Raw genomic sequence first — 18,134 nt, 5'->3', positions numbered from 1 at the left:
CATCTTGTGTGCTTTTTTTTTCACATGGGCAGGCACTGGGAAACAAATCTTGTGTACCTTTCTACATCTATAAATACATGTTAGGCATACGTACAGACTGTCAACTGTTGCCCACCATGCATGGACATGTGTACCAAATGCACATACGTGAGTGGGACTCACCTATTTGTATGTTTTACATGTAGTCGTATGTGTACACTTGTATATGAAAATGTATGTGGTTTGCACTTATGCAGGCCAATCTACAGATGCATATTGCTTTGTATATATTCATCTTACAAATCCATGGGCACACATGCCTGCTGCAAATGTCTATGGCCAGAAATTCCATCCCAAGCTTCCTGTGCATATATACACACAGTAAAATACCCATGCAAACCCTAAGCACACACTCCTTTTTTAAGTATAAGCTTTTTGTTCAAGAATAACAGGCACACAGGATAGCACTTGAATCCTAAGTGTACAGCTTGATGGATTTCACGGAGGGAACACACCCTTGTAACCAACACTTGGATCAAGAAAGGGAACATCACCAGCATCTCAGAAAGCTGTTCCTGCCCTTTTCGAGTCCCTTCATCCACCAGGGTAGCCACCATCCTGAAACTTCTTAGTAGCGTGGATTTGTTTTGCCTGTTTCTGAACTTTAGACAGGCAACCATACACTTTTATATCTGGCTTTTGTTTAACATTACATTTGTGAGATTCAGCCATGTTGTTGCATTTAGTTTCAGATTCTTCATTCTCATTGCTGCATAAGCTTCAGGTGTGTGGATAACTTGTCCATTTTGTTGTTGATGGGCACTCGGGAAGGTTTCTGGCTTGGGGCTGTTATAAGTAGTGCTGCTCTCAACATTCTTATACAGGTTTTGCACGGACATATGAATGTATTTCTGTGGGACATATTTTTGGGACTGTAGCTGCTAGATAATAAGGTATAGCATATTAGCTATGGCCAAACAGTTTTCCAAAATGGTTGTACCAATCTGTATTCCCACCAGCAAGCAAACATTTTAATATACATTCTATATGTATTGGTACCTGTGAAAAGCATATATCCCCAGACACGCAGTCATATCCCCTGGTGTACATAGGTCACATCCATTATACCAGGACCTGTACATCTGCACACTGTGCCAGCCCTCACCGGGGCAAACACAGAGCAGGGTGAGCTTATGCACACCCTCGCTCACAGCTGTCCTTCCTTCCTTCTTGCCAAGTTACTGGGGTGCGGCTTATATGACGACTGGGGCACCACCTCACGTGGAGTCTGTGTCTTCTAGGACATCTACCAGTGGTGTGGATCCAATAGCAACCGATATGAGAGACTGAAGGCCACACAGGTGTCCAAGGGCATCCGGGACAACGAACGGAGTGGCCGGGCTCGAGTGCACGTGTCTGAGGAGGGCGCCGAGCCCGAGGCGATGCTCCAGGTACCCAGGGCCACATCCCAGAGGTGTAGGGTGGGTCTAGGCATGGGGACAGGATGTGCATGGCCTTCTTCTACTCACTAGGCAATTCTGGAGAAAAAAATGTCTTTCCTTCCATTGTAAGGCAGCTTGTTTTTCCATCAAATGGGATTTCTTTAGGAATGGGAAGGAGCAGCTTCCTGGGCAACTTCCAGACTCCCCTGAGAGGTGGGGTTGTAGTCCCAGGACCTGGTGAATGCTGGGATTGTGAACCCCACCAGCTGGGAGTCCAGGTCCTCGGAAGGAACTGGGGAGGAGGATCTCCCCACATCCCCTGAGGGGAAGCCTGGTGCTGGCGCCAGGTCAGAAAGAGATGACTGACACCCAATCTCTTTCCTTTCTCAGCCATTCTTGTTAGTTTATGACCCAGAGAGTCAAAGCGTGGTGAGACTGCCAGCCGTTGATCCTTAAGGACGCATAAGTAGAGGCTAAGTACACTAGGAAAGAGAGGAGACCATGAGCTCTGCTGCATGCTACTTGGCTTTTGGTTCCTGATTTTAGGACACCAACCATGGCTGCGTAGGGGGAATAGCCAGGGCTTTTGAGGCTGAAGGCAGCTCAAAGTCAAGGAGTGAAAAAATAGACTCAGGAATTTGGGCTCAAATTTTTGCGTAGCCACTTAATAGCTGTGTGATATTGGGCAAGTTACTATATCTCTCTGGGCTTCAGTTTCCATTTCTGTAAAATGGGAATGATAATCTATGCCTCCTGGAGTGAGTGTGAGAATTAAATGGGATCTTTTAAGGGCATATGGATCATATTTAGTAGCTATAGTTATCATTATTAGAAGGCCTAAGAGGAAAGGTAAATAAACTAAATTTCTGAAGGGCTTTCCCAGGGACAGAGGAATAGGTGTATCCTCTCAGAGCTACCGAGATGTGAAGACAGAATGAGAAGGTCTCTTGACAGGCAGGTCTGGAGGAGCTCTGCACAGTCGGGGGCATGTGAGCAGATGTAGGCATTACTGGAGGAGAAATTCCCCCGTGGAGGGTTACCTGGGATGCCCCATGGTCCCTGCCAGTGTGAGGAGCTCCCTCGGGAGCCCGGGCCATGCCTGAGGGAGGAGACTCCCAGGAGCTCATGCCACCCCTCTCTCCATCACTCCATCTCCTGCAGGTGCTGGGCTCCAAGCCGACTCTGCCCGCAGGGACTGAGGACACAGCTAAGGAGGATGCAGCCAATCGTAAGCTGGCCAAGCTCTACAAGGTGAGTCTCAGAAACTCTCTGGGGACAGGGTCAGGGTGGGGAGGCAAGAGACCTGGGCCCTTTCCCAGTTCCCCTGCTGTGGGTCCCTTAGCACATTCATCCATGCAGTAGACACTCAGGCTCTTCCTTTGCTTTCCTGCACAAGAATCAGGAAACGTAACAAACTCCAGACATACCTGTGTGATGGTCATATGTCCCCTCTCTGGGTCTCAGCTTTCTAGTCTGCAAAGTGGGGAGAAGGGCAATAAGGACAAATTTTCAGGATTTCTGGGTGTGTGTATGGGGGGGGGGGGTCCCAAAAGATAACTGATAGGAAAGTGGATTTGGGAAATACTTGGGGAAGACCTACAGGAACGGGTGTGTGCTAGGGGCGCGGCTTATGACTAATGACTTTCTAATTTATTCCCTATGATTTTTTAAACACAGGGATTTGAAGCTTATCTTGAGCTAGGGATTCTCTTGGCTGAGCTCTGGAGAAAGCCCAGATCACCCATTACTCTCATGTAGTGCCCTTGCAGGAGCAAAATGGGGGTGCAGAGTCTCATTGCCTCCAAATAAAACCCACATTATTGATTTTTTTCTGATTACAAGATAATACGTTTATTGTAAAGAACAATAGCAAGAAGTACTCAAGAATATAAAAGAAAAAGTCAAGATTTCACTAGTTTAAGATAACTGACATTGAATTACACATTTTTAAATGACTGAAATCGCACTACTCTGAATAAATAAGAAACAAACTTTCCTCCCTCCCCTTTCTTCTTCATGGGTTACCATGGTTATATGGTTACCATTTTGATGAAAGTCTGTCCAGGCATCTTTCTGTGTCAGGTATGCATTTTCCCACCCCTATCTTTTTTTCTTTTTTGACATGGGCCCCAGCACTGGAAACTAAACCTAAGCCTTCGGCATGGCAGGCGAGAACTCTGCCAGTGAGCTGCCGTGGCCTGCCCCCACCTCTGTTTTTATATAAATGGATCCAGCACCCCATTTCATGCATTTCTATGGGCTTCTTTTCCCATTCAGCATGATCAGGAATACTTTTCTGCAATAGAGAGTGACATGGTCCTTCTTAACAGCCATACAGTATTCTATTTTATGAACATACAGAATTTAAGCAGATGCTTAATTGAGGAATTTTCAGCTCTTCCGATTGCAAACTGTATTAGCCCGTGTGCTAAGAGGTATGGCATTAGGACAAGTTCCTAGGCAAGAAATTGCTGGAAATGATCTCCCTGTGCCTTGGTTTCCTTATGGGATGTTGATAGAATTCTCATAGGGTTGTTGCAGGGATTAAATGAGTTATATAATAATGTAAGTGATAGAAGCCATGTAAATTGCTTAAGCAATGCCTGGCATTTAGTAAGTGCTCTAACAGATGTAGAATACTTACTATTTAAAGTTCTGATACATATTGCCAAACAGAAATATGAAAGTACCTGCTTATCCAAAGCCTTGTCAACACTGGTATTGCCAGTCTTTTGAATTTTGTCAAGTGTGATACTCTTTTTCCCCCACATTTATTTATTTGTTTGTTTGGTTGTTTATTTTATTTGAGAAGTTGTAGGTTTACAGAAAAATCAGGCAGAAAATAAAAGAGAGCTGCCATGTCGCCCCATAACCCCATTATTAACACTTTGCAACAGTGTGGTACCTTTGTTAGAATTCTTGAGAGACTTATAATTGTTCTATTTGCTATAGTTTGTGATTTACATTAGAGTTCACCCCCACCCCCACAGGCTTTTTAATAAACTTTATATTTCGGTGTGACTTTTAGATTTACAGAAAAGTTGCAAAGATACTGCAGAGAATTCCCATATACCCTTTGTCCAGCTTCACATCTTAACATCTGTCAAAACTGAGAAGTTAACATTGGTTCAATCCTATTAACTACAGACTTTATTCAGATGACCCTAGTTTTTTGTTCCAGAAGCTCTTTTTAGTGTAATTTTTCTTTTCTTTTTTTTTTTTTAACCTTTGAGGTTGAGTGTCTTTCCAGTAAACTGTGCAATTCTTCTGTGCCCCCGTGATCCTGCGTTTTATCTCCCCTCCCCTTTCAATGTGCCATTTCCCACCTCCACGTGCAACACAGACCTGGGTGTAGGTGAGCAGATGTGCGGAGTTCTGACCTAGCAGAAAAGAAAAGATCTGAAAGTGCTTCAGAGCTCGAGGGTGAAGTCCAGGTGTCCCTCTGCAGTGTAGTTTGGCTCGCAGGTGTTCTTCTGCAGGCTCGGTGATGGGAGTCTCGTGGACGGACGCGTGGGTGGCCCCTTCCCAGCTGCAGACGCTCACAGGCTGCACTCTTGGTCCTTTCTCCCTTTAGGTCTCCAACAGCGCGGGCACCATGTCAGTCTCTCTCGTGGCTGATGAGAACCCCTTTGCCCAGGGGGCCCTCAGGTCGGAGGACTGCTTCATTCTGGACCACGGCACCGATGGGAAAATCTTTGTCTGGAAAGGTACTGAGTGCAGGAGAAAGGGTTCCCAGCCAGCCTGCGGGACCTTGGGTGGGAATTCCGGCAGCCTTCTGGGGACTCAGCACACAAGGGAGGGTACAGTGTGTGTTTGAGGTTCTGTGGCCTGGATGGAAATCAGGAATCTGGCTTTGTGGCAGACTTGCTGTGTGATCTTCGGCAGCTTACTTATCCTCTCTGAGCCTCCGATTCTTTACATGGGCTAAAACTCCTGTTTCTCAAGTGTGCTGTAATTCCAGTTCTCTGAGAAGTTAATTGGCATCAGGGAAAAAAAGAGGTGCGCAGTCATATAAGTTCATGGATGACACTGGGTTAAATAATGTTATAGGTTAGTTTGTTGCAGGACTTTTAAGTGCCTTTAATTTGCTAATGTTCGTGGGACTGGTTGCTGTTTGGGAAACACTGTACTTGGAGGACTGTGGAACTCAGTGGTATGACTTAGGAACCTGGTTGTGGGATGTCCTTGGAAAACGTCAGCCCAGATGTTTCTGAGGAACCTTTCTCCCCTGGTGTTCTACAACCAGTCCAGGGGAAGGGGACAGAAGGGAGGGAAGTGAGCAGGTGGGTGCAAGGCTGTTAGTATTACCTGCGCCTCACAGGTCCTCTGCCAGACAGCCAGGAGCTTGCCTGGCACTGGGAAGTTCTCGGGGTCAGAATAAGCATCAGACTGCAGTGGGAGGTGCCCCTCATGGTGGGCAGAGGGGCCTGGGGCAAAGGAGGGTGGCCTGAGTACATGGTGAGTAAGCATTGGAGTTGATGGGGCAGAGTTTCAGCCACAGATTTCCCATTTGACGAATGGTCTTGGACAAGTCCCTTAGCCTCTCCAAGACCCTAGTTTCTTTACAGTGTAAAATGGGGGCATTATAGCAATGGTCTTTATAACGCAGTGTTGTTCTGTGGATTAAATGATATAATCTGTGTATTAGCTGAGCACAAAATACATGTTCATAAATGGATGCAGCTGTTATTATGGCTGTTGGGATTGCTGTCATCAGCCAGGACTCCCCAGCCAGACCCCCAGGAGCTGTTGGGGTCTCTGGCCTTGGTTATTCTGTCTAAGAAGGGTAAGGCAAGAGGCTTTGCAGCCCTTTCCCCGGTGTGGACGTCTCGGGTCTCAGAGAGCAGAAGTCCCTAGACCATTGGCTATTAGGGTATAGCTTTAATTCCAGGTTCCTGGCCTTCCATCGTCTTCTCTCTGGCTGCCCACAGGCAAGCAGGCCAACACTGAGGAGAGGAAAGCTGCCCTCAAAACAGCCGCCGATTTCATCTCCAAGATGGGCTACCCCAAGCAGACCCAGGTGAGTCTCGGAGGCCAGGTAGGAGAGTGAGGAATGAGTGCAGTTTGGGTGGGGCTGGGCTGGGCTGGGCTGGGTGTCCCAGCCCCCGTGTGGCCTGGGCATCTCAGTCTCCCCAGAAGACCCCTGAGGCCCAGCCACATCCTGCTCTTTCCCCTCTCCTTCCCAGGTCTCAGTCCTACCCCAGGGTGGTGAGACTCCACTATTCAAGCAGTTTTTCAAGAACTGGCGGGACCCAGACCAAACAGATGGGCCTGGCCTGGCCTACCTCTCCAGCCATATTGCTAACGTGGAGCGGGTGCCCTTCGACGCCGCCACCCTGCACACCTCCACTGCCATGGCCGCCCAGCATGGCATGGACGACGACGGCACGGGCCAGAAACAGGTACCCTGGGTGGGCTCGGGTGGTGTTGTCCAGGCCCCTACCTCACTCCATCTGCAGGTACCTCTGGCTGATGCACAGCCTCCTGCTTCCTTGAGTGTGGTTTCCTAGGAGATTTCCATCACAGTTTTAGTAGATGAGACTTTTGTTTCACTTAATTTTTACAACCAGTGTATCCTGAGCATCTAGTGTGTGCCTAATGCCTCTGATCCCTCTCTGCCCCCAAAGGGGGTCAGGTCTGGAAGGGAAGATTGGAAAGGAGCACAGGGAATTTTGGGAACAGAAGGACAGTGATGAATCCAGCCCTGGGGACAGGGTGGTTAAGACAGGCTTCATAGCGACAGAGACCCTTGACTAGGGCCTCAGAGTATGAGCAGGAGTTTGCCTGCCGATGTTTGTGGAAGAGAGAGCTGTCCCGTGAAGCTGATGCTGATGGCATCCTCAGGGAAGGGCCTTGAATGCTGTGTCCAAGGGTACATAACCAGTGGCTGCTGTAATCAGTGGGTGTTGGTGAAGGTTTTTTCTTTTATCTTGAAAGGAGAAATGTAACTACTCAGTTCTGTGCTTTAAAAAATTTATGTGCGAATGGGTTGGACACAGGAAAAAATTACATAAGAAGCCCTAGGAAGAGATCATTACAATAATTGAAGGGAGAGAAGGCATATAACTTTGAAACTAGGATGGTCAAAGTGATGATGGAAAGGAGGGAAGTTGGATTCAGAGATATATATGAGGTAGAATCTACCCCAGACAGATTCTGATTCCATTCCTCATGATTGAAATAGAACAAGTGTTCATTTTAATTAATTATTGTTTTTGTCATTGGTTTTGATAATTAATTACCGTGGTGGGGAGGAGTGCAGGGCGGCGTGGTAGCTGGGCTGTGTGGCTTTAGGCACATTACCTAACCTCCTTGAGCCTCACTTGGTCCCTGATGATGGGGTTGAATCCCATTATCCATCCTCATCAAATTTTCAAGGTCTGGAGAGTCTGGGACTCTGTCTCCACAGCACCATCAGGTGGCGCTGTGGGGCCTCATGCCCACCGGGAAATACCGGTGTCGTCCGAGCTCTGCAATTAGACCTGCCAGCCGGGTCATTCCAAGGTTACCTGGTGATGGCCCTGCTCTGGGAAGTGACCTGTGGTGGCCCAACAAGCCCTAAAGACATGGAGGGTGGTGAGGTTAGTAATAACAGCGATGATAAGTGCAGAACCACCCCAAGCCAGGTGCAACGTTAAAGACTTTCACAAATGATCCCATTTGATACTCACAACAACCCTTTGAGGTTTTCAGGTGAGCAAACAGACTTGGCACAGTTAAGCAAGATGTGCCAGGCCACACAGCTTTTAAGGCCTGATTGGGGGTGAGGGGTGCTGCTCGTGGTGTCTGACACCAGCTTTGCTCTGGCAGATCTGGAGAATTGAAGGCGCCAACAAAGTGCCCGTGGACCCTGCCACGTATGGGCAGTTCTATGGCGGAGACAGCTACATCATTCTGTACAACTACCGCCACGGTGGCCGCCAGGGACAGATCATCTACACCTGGTGAGGGCCTGGGCCATCGGGGCTCTGTGGGTGGGTGCGGGGGACACGGGCTCGGCCCTGAGCGTGGCCCGGGGTGGTGGGGGTGACCTGGGCCTCACGTGGACGACCACACTCTGAAACGAACTCATCGACACGGCGACGTCATTTCTTAAAACAACTTTTAAACTTCCTTTTCTAAAGGTATTACACACCCATTGGAGGAGATGTGAACAGGGAGGAACAAACAGGCAGACATCTCTCCCACAGTCCTATGCTGAGCCCTGTACCGTGCCTACCTTTTTTGGTGCACACTTTTCAGATATATTTAATTTGAACATTTTGTTTTTAATTCTTTTGCGATAGATAAAGCATTCATATAGTTTGAAAATACAAAAGCAATAAAAAGATATTCATTGAGAAATCTTGTTTCCCACCCCTGTCTCTTTTCACCCCATTCCCCAACTTCCATTCCTCCAGGGATAACCACTTTCAATAGTTTCTTGTATAATCTTCCAGTAATTCTTTATGCAAATGTACATAGGAGTCTGTATTCCTAGTTCCCTCCCTTTCATACACAAATGGCAAGGTACGGTGTACATTGTCCTATGCCCTGCTTTTTTACTTAATACTTCCTGGAGATCAGTCTATGTCAGTACATAGAGAGCTTTCTCCTCATTATTGTTTTACAACTACACGATATTCCATTGTGTGGCTGTACTACAGTTTACTTAACAAATTCCCTGTTGGTGTATTCTTGGGTTGATTCCCATCTTTTGCTATTGGAAGCATTGCCATGACGTTGCATAAACAAACGTCACTTTGAGAGTGAACAGAGATATCTGTACGGTAAATTCCCAGAAGTGGGATTGCTGGGTCAAAGAATAAATGCAATTGTCATTTTTAGTGCCTAATTTCCCTTGATGGGGTATGTAGCATTTTGCATTCCTGGCAGCACTGTATGAGAATGCCTTTTCTCCCACAGCCTCAATAGCAGAATGTGTTGTCAAACTTTTGGGTGTTTGTCAATCTTGTAGTTTATAAAAGATTGTCTTAGTGTACTTTTAATTTGCGTTTCTCTTATCCAACTTTTGGAGCTCTCCAACTCAGTCTCTACCTTTTTTGCCTGTTGGATTTCTTCTTTTTAAAACTTTTATTTTGAAATACTGTTAGACTTACTGAAAAGTTGCAAAAATAGTACCCAGAGTTCCCATATACCAAGTAATGGCTTGCCTGTGTTATCATCTTACGTAACCGTAGTACAATTATCAAATTCCGAAATCAGAAAATTCACATTGATGTAATACTATTTGCTAATCAATAGACTTTACTTAGATTTTATCAGTTTTCCCACTAATCTCCTTTTTCTGCTTGAGGTTTAAGTCTGGGATCCCACATGCATTTAGCTGTCATGTCTTCTTAGTCTCTTCCAGTTTTTAACAGTTCTTCATCTTTCTTTTTCTTTTTGATGTTGAATTTTGAAGAATAATGATCAGTTGTTGTGTAGAATGTCTTTCAATTTGATAACCCCAGATTTTTAAAAGCAATTTTTAAAACTTATTTTTTGACTAGGTGATGGCATGCACATGGTACAAACTTCAAAAGAAGTCTTTTAAAATTAGCTTAACACATAGATTTGTCAGCTTTGTTTGTTTATAAAGATAACATATATTGGTTATGGGAAATTTAGACAGTCTAGGAAGAGGTGAGATAAAAAGCTCAGATCCCCCTACTCAGGACGATCACCATGGACCTTTTGGTGACTGTCCCTGCAGACGTCTCTTTGTAGGTTCCACATGAGTCCGAGTTGACTGAGGTTTCCCCACAAATGGGCTCATATTGCCCTTGCTGTCCACCCAGAGACATGTCCTGGCCACCCTTCCGCATCTCTAGCTTGAGTCTCCGAGCACCTTCTCTTTTGCTGCCCAGGATGACCATTCAGTCCCCTGTGGAGGGCATTTAGGAGAAGGAAATCCATTCTTTATGCTCTACAAGTAGGAAAGATCCTGAGCTGGAAGTGTGGCGTGTTGGTTTGGTTCCTGGCTCCAGCTGTTCTTGAGAGAGTCCCTTTCCCTCTCTGTGTCTTGGTTTCACTACCTGTAATGTGGAGCTTTGTAGGTTTTTCAGACCCAGGGCAAAGGAGTGGCTCAGGGTTCTTTGTAGCCTGGGTGCTGAGTATCATTTCCTTCTTCAGGCAGGGTGCCCAGTCTACCCAGGATGAGGTCGCTGCGTCTGCCATCCTGACTGCCCAGCTGGATGAGGAACTGGGAGGTACCCCTGTCCAGGTGAGCCCAGCCTACTGCCTCCCTGAGTGCATCCTGGGCCTGGCCCATTCATCTCTCTCTCTGCCATCTGTTCATCAGCGAGTCAGCCAACCATCTCTCCATTCATTCAAGCAACACATATTTATCCTGGGTTTCCATGTCCCTGACACTGGGACTGCAGCAATGAACCCACAACCACTGTCCCTGAGCTGATAGAGTTTACAATGTAGGTGGGAGTTAGACATACAACAAATATGCATACAGATGAATGGGTAATCACACACTGAATGAAATAAGACACTAGGCCCTGCACTCAGCCTCCTGGGGTTTGAATTGTGTCTTTACCTTTGGGAAACCTTGGGCAAGTTACTTGGCCTCCCTGTACCTCCGTGTCCTCAAGATGGGGATAGTAACAGTTGCTGTTTCACAGGATTGCTGTGATGGTTAAGAAATAATATCTATAAAGTGTTGAGAGCTATGTCTGACACATATTGAGCGCCTTATACATGAATTTTAAGGACATAAATATCAGGACATAAATCCCAAATAGGATCTAATTGGATAAGAGAAGGTCTCCTTGATGAAGGGTCTCTTTAGTTGGGAGGTGGGTAGAAGTTGGCCAGGCAAAGAGTGAAGGCACATTCCAGGCATCAGGAACAGTATATGCAAAGGTCCTGAGGTGGGAGGGAGGATGAGATAGTTCAACTAAGGGGAAAGTGCCATGAGATGAGGCCGTGGAATGGAGGTTGACCTTGATCCTGAGAAAAATGGAAAGTCGCTGAATCATAAATCTGATATGAATGAATTTATGGGTTAAAAAGGCTCCTCTGTGGCCCTAGAGGGCAACAGAACCACAGTGAGGAGAGGTGGAGGAAGCATACAAGAATTTTGCCCAGACCATGGCAGGCTCCTTCCTCCTTCCTCCCCTCAGCCACATCTTCAGAGCCTCAGAATGGGCAGGTTCAAGAATTGGATCTGAGGTTCATGCCCTGACTTTTGACTATGACAGTGGAGTCCTTCTGGGTGCCAGACACCAAGTGAGATGATTATTTCTTATTTTATCCTAATGACAGACTTGGAGTAGCATTCTTGGGTCCATTTTACAGAGAACCTAAGAGTTTCAATCACATGTCCAAGTTCTCACTGGCAGGGTGGCCCTGGGATTTGAGCTCTCATCAAGTGGTGACGGCTCATGGTGGGAAGCAACCACAGCCACCCAACATACACATGCCATTATCTTCTAAATATCACTAGCTAGAGCCACCGATCTTTTCTGAGGTGAGTTGGACATCCAGGACATGAACAGTTGGGCTAAATCTTTCTGTAGCTTTCTTTGTCTGCCCTCCTCCCACCAAGCCCCTGACCACATCTTGCATCTGGGGGTATCTCCAGATTCTGGAGAAGTTTCATTCTCACCACCCCACTGTCTGCCATACCCAGGGCTGATGTCAGCATCCTGGAAGAATGTCCATGAACGATGCCTGTGCTTCCATTTAAGGGAATATTTGCAAACTTGGTCTCTCCTGGTTCTTGGACCAGACTCGGGGTCAGCAGGGCAGGTCCTCATGGGAGGGGAAGGGCAGCAGAGGCAGTGCCAGGGGGATCTTAGGCAGCAACACTGTCGCCAGTCTTCCTGAAATTGCCATTTCCCTGCCCAGTGCCTGGGCACCATTGGGTCATACTTCATGACACACACAGATGCAGTGTCATGGCCTTGTTTGGGTTTGGGCTTGAGCCATGCTGGCTGGGGTGGGGGGTGAGCCTAGGGCTGCACAGAAGGACTGATGCCTCCCCCTCCTTCCCTGACTCGATATCCTCTCTCCCTGCCAGAGCCGTGTGGTCCAAGGCAAGGAACCTGCCCACCTCATGAGCCTGTTTGGCGGGAAGCCCATGATCATCTACAAGGGTGGCACCTCCCGTGAAGGTGGGCAGACGGCCCCTGCCAGTACCCGCCTCTTCCAGGTCCGGGCCAGCAGCTCTGGAGCCACCCGAGCCGTTGAGGTAATGCCCGGGTCCTGGACCGTGGAGAGGGGTTGGTCCTCCTGAAACCTCCCAGGCTAGATGGCAGATCTCTGGGCACAGAGCCCTAGCATTAGGTGGGGGGTTTGAGCAACATTTTTGTGCCTTCCTGCCCTGGCAGCAGGATTGTATGTCATGGACTTTCCTGTGTTTCAAGAATGCCAAGTGCCCCTTGCATACCTTCCAGAATGGGTAGCTCATTCCCTTCAAGATAACCATTGTCCAGATTGCGTACAATGAACTACATTCCAGTTAGTCACTGGTGCTTTCATGGTGGAAGGTGCAGACCTGGACCTAATCCTCTAGGATGGTGTGAGCAGCTCAGGAGAGATCAGGATCATCACCTCCTTTGTTCTGTGCCCTCGATTTCTGTTAATGCAGCCCAGAATTCTAGAATCGTCTTGGCTGGCCACAGTGTATTAATGAACCCATGGGAGTCAACTAATGCCCTATCCTGGTGGGGTGTGTTCCTTCCAGGGACCAAGGGCTTTTTGCCTGGTTATTGATTAGCTGCACGCTGTCCCTTCCAGGTGCTCCCTAAGGCTGGTGCACTGAACTCCAATGATGCCTTTGTCCTGAAAACCCCCTCGGCCGCCTACCTTTGGGTGGGTGCAGGAGCCAGCGAGGCAGAGAAGACTGGAGCTCAAGAGCTGCTCAGGGTGCTACGGGCCCAGCCTGTGCAGGTGGCAGAAGGCAGTGAGCCAGGTAGGAACTGGGGGCTGAGAGAGTCTGCTGCTCTCTGGTGACTGAAGCCATTGGGTTGTCTCTTTCTTCTGCTTTGAGGACTTCTATATCCTTGCACCTACCTAGTGCCTGCCACCCGATGTGGGTTCAATAGAAGCATGTTGGATTAAAACAAGGGCTATGGTCAGTGGGAGGGTAGCCTCTAGGAGTTAAAGAAAGGGGAGCTCAGTGTGGGCCGCGGCTCTCAGTGAAGGTTGCTAGAAGAGATGGCAACTTGCCAGGAAGCCTTGAAAGATTGTGGGGAGGGGTAACAGCTTCAGAGGTGCAGTGATCTTGCCTAATCTTTGGAATCTTCATGAACAGAAATGCCATAAGCCTACTCTGTTTCCAGAACATAAGGTTAGGAAGGTCTTGCTGATGCCAGTTCTCAGTCTTTTCTGCTGTTGCTTTGAGCTCATTCTGTCTTGTCTAATCCTTAATAGAGGGGAAAAGTAGCCTGGTCTAGGGCCTAAGCAGAACTTCTGCAGGGATGGACCTGCTCTAGATCTGCAGGCCCAATTTGGTAACCACTAGTTGCAGGAGGCTGTTGAGCCCTTGGAATATGGCTAATGCAACTGAGGTACTGAACTTTGAATTGTAGTTAATTTTAATTAGTTAAAATTAAAATAGCCACATGTTCTTGTGGCTGCCATCTCAGACAGCTCCAGTATTTATGGAAAGACTATGGGGTTTGGAGTCAGCAGATAAGATTTGCATCCTGGCTTTGCCATGTGCTAGCTGTGTGATCTTGGGCAAATTGCTTAACCTCTCTGAGCCTCAGTCACCTCATTTCTTGAGTGAGAATCATCCCCATCCTACAGTGCTGTCGTCAGTTTCAAGGGAGAAGTAGCCTACTGCCAAGTCTGCCCTCTGGGCCTCCGTTTCATCACCTTCAGATTCTCTCAGGCCCCTGCCATCTTTGACACCTTGGGAATTTAAGCTGGAGGGTGGGGATTTGGCTGGGCTTGGGCAGAGTCTGTCCTGGGGTCTGATGAGAAGTGCTCAGGAGGCAGTGTTATCAGTTGAGCAACTGCCGTGGCTTCCCCTCACAGACAGCTTCTGGGAGGCCCTGGGTGGAAAGACCCCCTACCGCACGTCCCCGCGGCTGAAGGACAAGAAGATGGACGCCCACCCTCCTCGCCTCTTCGCCTGCTCCAACAAGATTGGGCGTTTCGTGGTGAGCACCTGTGGAGGTCACGCCTCTTGCTTTCCTCTCAGCGGGCAGGTTCCAAGGAGCAGGATGAGCCAGCAGCAAGCCGGGGAAACTGCTGTGTGTTCTGAGCACACAGCATTGGGGAAGACCCTCCCTCTCCCCTTCATGGGGGCGGCGTGGGGGGAAGAGGGCAGTAGTACCCAAGGGAGGCTCCTTCATGCTCTTTCATTAATGCGTTTTGTTCTTTTGCAGATCGAAGAGGTTCCTGGCGAGCTCATGCAGGAAGATCTGGCCACTGATGATGTTATGCTCCTGGACACTTGGGACCAGGTGGGTGAAGGACCGTAGAGGAAGGGCCTGAGGGGAGGGGAGGGGCTAGACTTCCAGCTCTGGGATCAGTTGCCAGAAAGACTTAAAAGAGGCAGTGCACGGTGTTGCTGGAAAAGTCCCTGAGCTGCTGCAAGTTGCCTCTCCTTTCTGAACTTTCATTTCTTCATCTACAAAATGGGTACCTATCTTGCATAATCCAGCAAGATGAGATGCAGGTAAAATCACCTTGCAAAGGACAAAGCACCATTTAGATGCAAATCAGATGACCTTCACATCCTTTCCCAGGCTTGACTTTAAATCTGTTGGTAAAGAAAGTTGAATTTAGCATCTCATTCATATGCAGGTGTAAACTGCCCAGTGACAACTAGCAGTTCTGAAATGCCTTTCTTTCTGTTTTAAGAGGGCTCTGGGCTTTCTCTGCCTTACCTTCTAGGGAAGGTTATTGTGTAGCACTTGGCAGGGGAAAAGGCTTTTCATTCATTCAACAAATATTAATAAGATTTGCATCCTGTTTTATGCCAGGCACTGCTTTCAGGTGCTGGGGATAGAATAGTGAATAAAGTACACATTTCCCTGCCCTCACAGGGCTTACATTCTCATGGGGGAGGGCAGTCACCGATAACCCTTCCTATCTACATGGCTTCTCCCGGAGTTGTCAGAGTTAAAGATGGCTGTGGAGTCACGACTGTCCTCTACTCATGGGGCTCCTCCTTAATATCCGCAGTTGAATAAGCAATACCAAAATGTTAGCAGCTTAAGCCATTCAGCTGTTGTCATTGATTGATACACTGGCTAATTAATTTATTGCTCATCTATTTATTCATTCACTGAGCAAACATTTACTAAGCACCACTGACTTCCAGGCAAAGTATTGGGTGTTGGAAATCCTGTGATGGGCAAAACAAACACAATAACTGGCTTGGAAGGGCTTCCTATTTAGTAGGGAACACATTTATAAATGAATAAGAACAAGAAAGTCTGGTATTAATGTTTATATATAAATTTTACTATGACAAGTGTTCTTTTTTTTTTTTTTTTCCTTTTACATGGGCAGGCACTGGGAATCAAACCCGGGTCCTCTGGTGTGGCAGGCAAGCATTCTTGCCTGCTGAGCCACTGTGACCCGACAAGTGTTCTTTTAAATATTTTTGATATATGTAAAAACAAATACATAAAAGTAGCTGAATAGATTTGGCAGTGGTGGTGAGTTTTTTTTTAAATTTTTGTTACAAAAAATTTTAACCACATTTAAGTGTAAAATTCAGGACCCCTTCTAACCATACTCAAGTATATAATTCATGAGTATTAACTTTATTCACAATATTGTGCTACCATTAGTGACAACCATGTCTTGCCATTTATTTATATTTTTCTTTTACCTTCAGCAATGTTCTTTAGTTTCCAGTGTTCAAGTCCTTCACTTCCTTAGTTAAATTTATTCTTAGGTATTTTATTATTTCCTGAGCTATCATGAATGCAATTTTTTTTATAATTCCATTTTGATATATTCTTTAGCGGTATATAGAAATATGACAGATTTTGTACACTCTTCTTGTAACCTGTAATTTTGCTGAATTCATTTATCAGTTCTAGTAGTTTTCTTGTGAACCTTTTGGGATTTTCTATGTAAAGGACCACATCATCAGTGAATAGAGATAAGTTTACTTCCTTCTGTCTGATTTGGATGACTTTTATTTCTTTTTCTTGCCTAATTGCTCTGGCAAAAACTTTCAGTACAGCGCTGGATAACAGTGGTGTGAGCAGACATCCTTGTCTTATCCTGATCTCAGGGGAAAGGCAGTCAGTATTTCCCCATTAACTATAAGGTTTGTTGTGGGTTTTCATATGTGCCCTTCCCCATGTTGAATAAGTTACCTTCTGTTCCTATTATGTGGAGTGTTGTTGTTTTTTTTTTAGTTACGCAAGGGTTTTGGATTTTGTCAACGCTTTTCTGCACAATTGCGGTGATCATGTGATTTTTTTTTCCCTCATTCTGCTAATGTGTATTATGTTGATTGACTTTCTTATGCTGAACCGCCATTGCATTCCTGAGATAAATCCTGCTTGGTCATGGTGTATAATTCTTTTAATATACTGTTGGCTTCAGTTTTGTAGTATTTCATGAGGGTTTTTGCATCTATGTTTATAAGGGAAATTGGCCTATAATTTTTCATTGTTTCTCTATCAAACCTTAGACCCATGTTAGCCAAGACTCACAGGGACTGGCATGTAAGAGACTCTCAGTACATATTTGTTAGATGAATAAATGAGTGAGCATATGTTTGATCATTCATTTGCTTGAAGAAATAAGTACCTTTAAAAGAATAATTAATGAGTTTCTAGAGAGGGTTCTCAAATTCAATGTCTGATAGCTCCTGGCTGGCAATGTTAATGAGCAAAGCTGGCTGGAATGGGGAGACATTAAAGAATGGTGGGGCCTGAGGAAAAGTGGAACTGCCCATCCAAAGGGGGGGCTGTCACTGCTCAGCTTCATCCAAGTGAGGGTGAAGGTCCAGGGCTGCCAGATCCTCCAGTTGTTTTTTCAGTGAAGTTGAAAATCTAGAGTTTTATGTAATGAGTTGATGATAAATTTATTTTAAAAGGTACTGCAGGCCAACCCAGGGTAGTGGGTGAGCAAGTAAAACCTGCTTGTAGGTCACCTGTTTGAGACGTTGGCATCAAATTAATTCAAGTCACAGCCTATGGGCTCTGTGAGTTGTGGGCTTTGTCCAGTCCAGTACCTGGAACTCCGCCATTCTCCCTCCAGCAACAGATTTGGCCAGCACATCTCATTCACCTTTTATTTCATGTCTCACCTCCAGGTCTTTGTCTGGGTTGGAAAGGACTCTCAAGAAGAGGAAAAGACAGAAGCCTTGACCTCTGGTGAGAACCCAAGTCTTCTGTGGGTCTGCTGCATGTGGTGTGGTGGGACCAGCTTCCTGTAGGGGCCTGGGAGTTAGCATCAAGAGGTGGGGATTTCCTCATCAGTGGGACGCCCCTCAGAAGCCCTGCCTGCAGCCATGAAAGAACAGATCAGCCCCGTGGTATAACAGGGGAAGAAAGGAGTAGATGGGACGCAGCTTCAAGTTCTCAGGGTAGCAGATTTCTGTAGCAGAATAGCTCTGCTTTGAGAGCAGGGAACCTAAAAGCTGGTTCTTTCATGTCCTCTAATAGTGGACAGCAAGAGAAAGTGATATATCTAAAGACAAACTGAGAGCTTTGGAAGCAGGAGGTTAAACCTGTCCCCGCTTGTGTACTGTCTCTTGGGCCAGTGGTAGAGGTATGGGTGTCATCATCTGTAAGG

The 18,134-nt window shown here is 46.6% G+C and overlaps 1 protein-coding gene across 5 annotated transcripts in view; it reads left to right on the top strand.

The window, feature by feature from the left end:
* GSN (gelsolin) overlaps nt 1–18,134 on the top strand; it is a 56,313-nt gene that overhangs the window by 37,634 nt on the left and 545 nt on the right. For all 5 annotated transcript variants that reach the window (XM_077143236.1, XM_077143237.1, XM_077143234.1 and 2 more), the window contains 12 exons: nt 1,281–1,430; nt 2,583–2,672; nt 4,996–5,128; nt 6,353–6,441; nt 6,608–6,823; nt 8,232–8,365; nt 10,536–10,626; nt 12,436–12,606; nt 13,155–13,329; nt 14,400–14,524; nt 14,753–14,830; nt 17,653–17,713. In XM_077143236.1, coding sequence (XP_076999351.1) covers nt 1,281–1,430; nt 2,583–2,672; nt 4,996–5,128; nt 6,353–6,441; nt 6,608–6,823; nt 8,232–8,365; nt 10,536–10,626; nt 12,436–12,606; nt 13,155–13,329; nt 14,400–14,524; nt 14,753–14,830; nt 17,653–17,713 — 1,513 coding nt within the window. The remainder of the gene's footprint in view (nt 1–1,280; nt 1,431–2,582; nt 2,673–4,995; nt 5,129–6,352; nt 6,442–6,607; nt 6,824–8,231; nt 8,366–10,535; nt 10,627–12,435; nt 12,607–13,154; nt 13,330–14,399; nt 14,525–14,752; nt 14,831–17,652; nt 17,714–18,134) is intronic.

The sequence above is a fragment of the Tamandua tetradactyla genome, chromosome 2 (assembly GCF_023851605.1).
Source record: "Tamandua tetradactyla isolate mTamTet1 chromosome 2, mTamTet1.pri, whole genome shotgun sequence".
In the NCBI taxonomy this organism is placed as follows: domain Eukaryota; kingdom Metazoa; phylum Chordata; class Mammalia; order Pilosa; family Myrmecophagidae; genus Tamandua; species Tamandua tetradactyla.
Note: the sequence above shows the minus strand (reverse complement) of the source record. Positions and strands in the feature narration are given on the sequence as shown.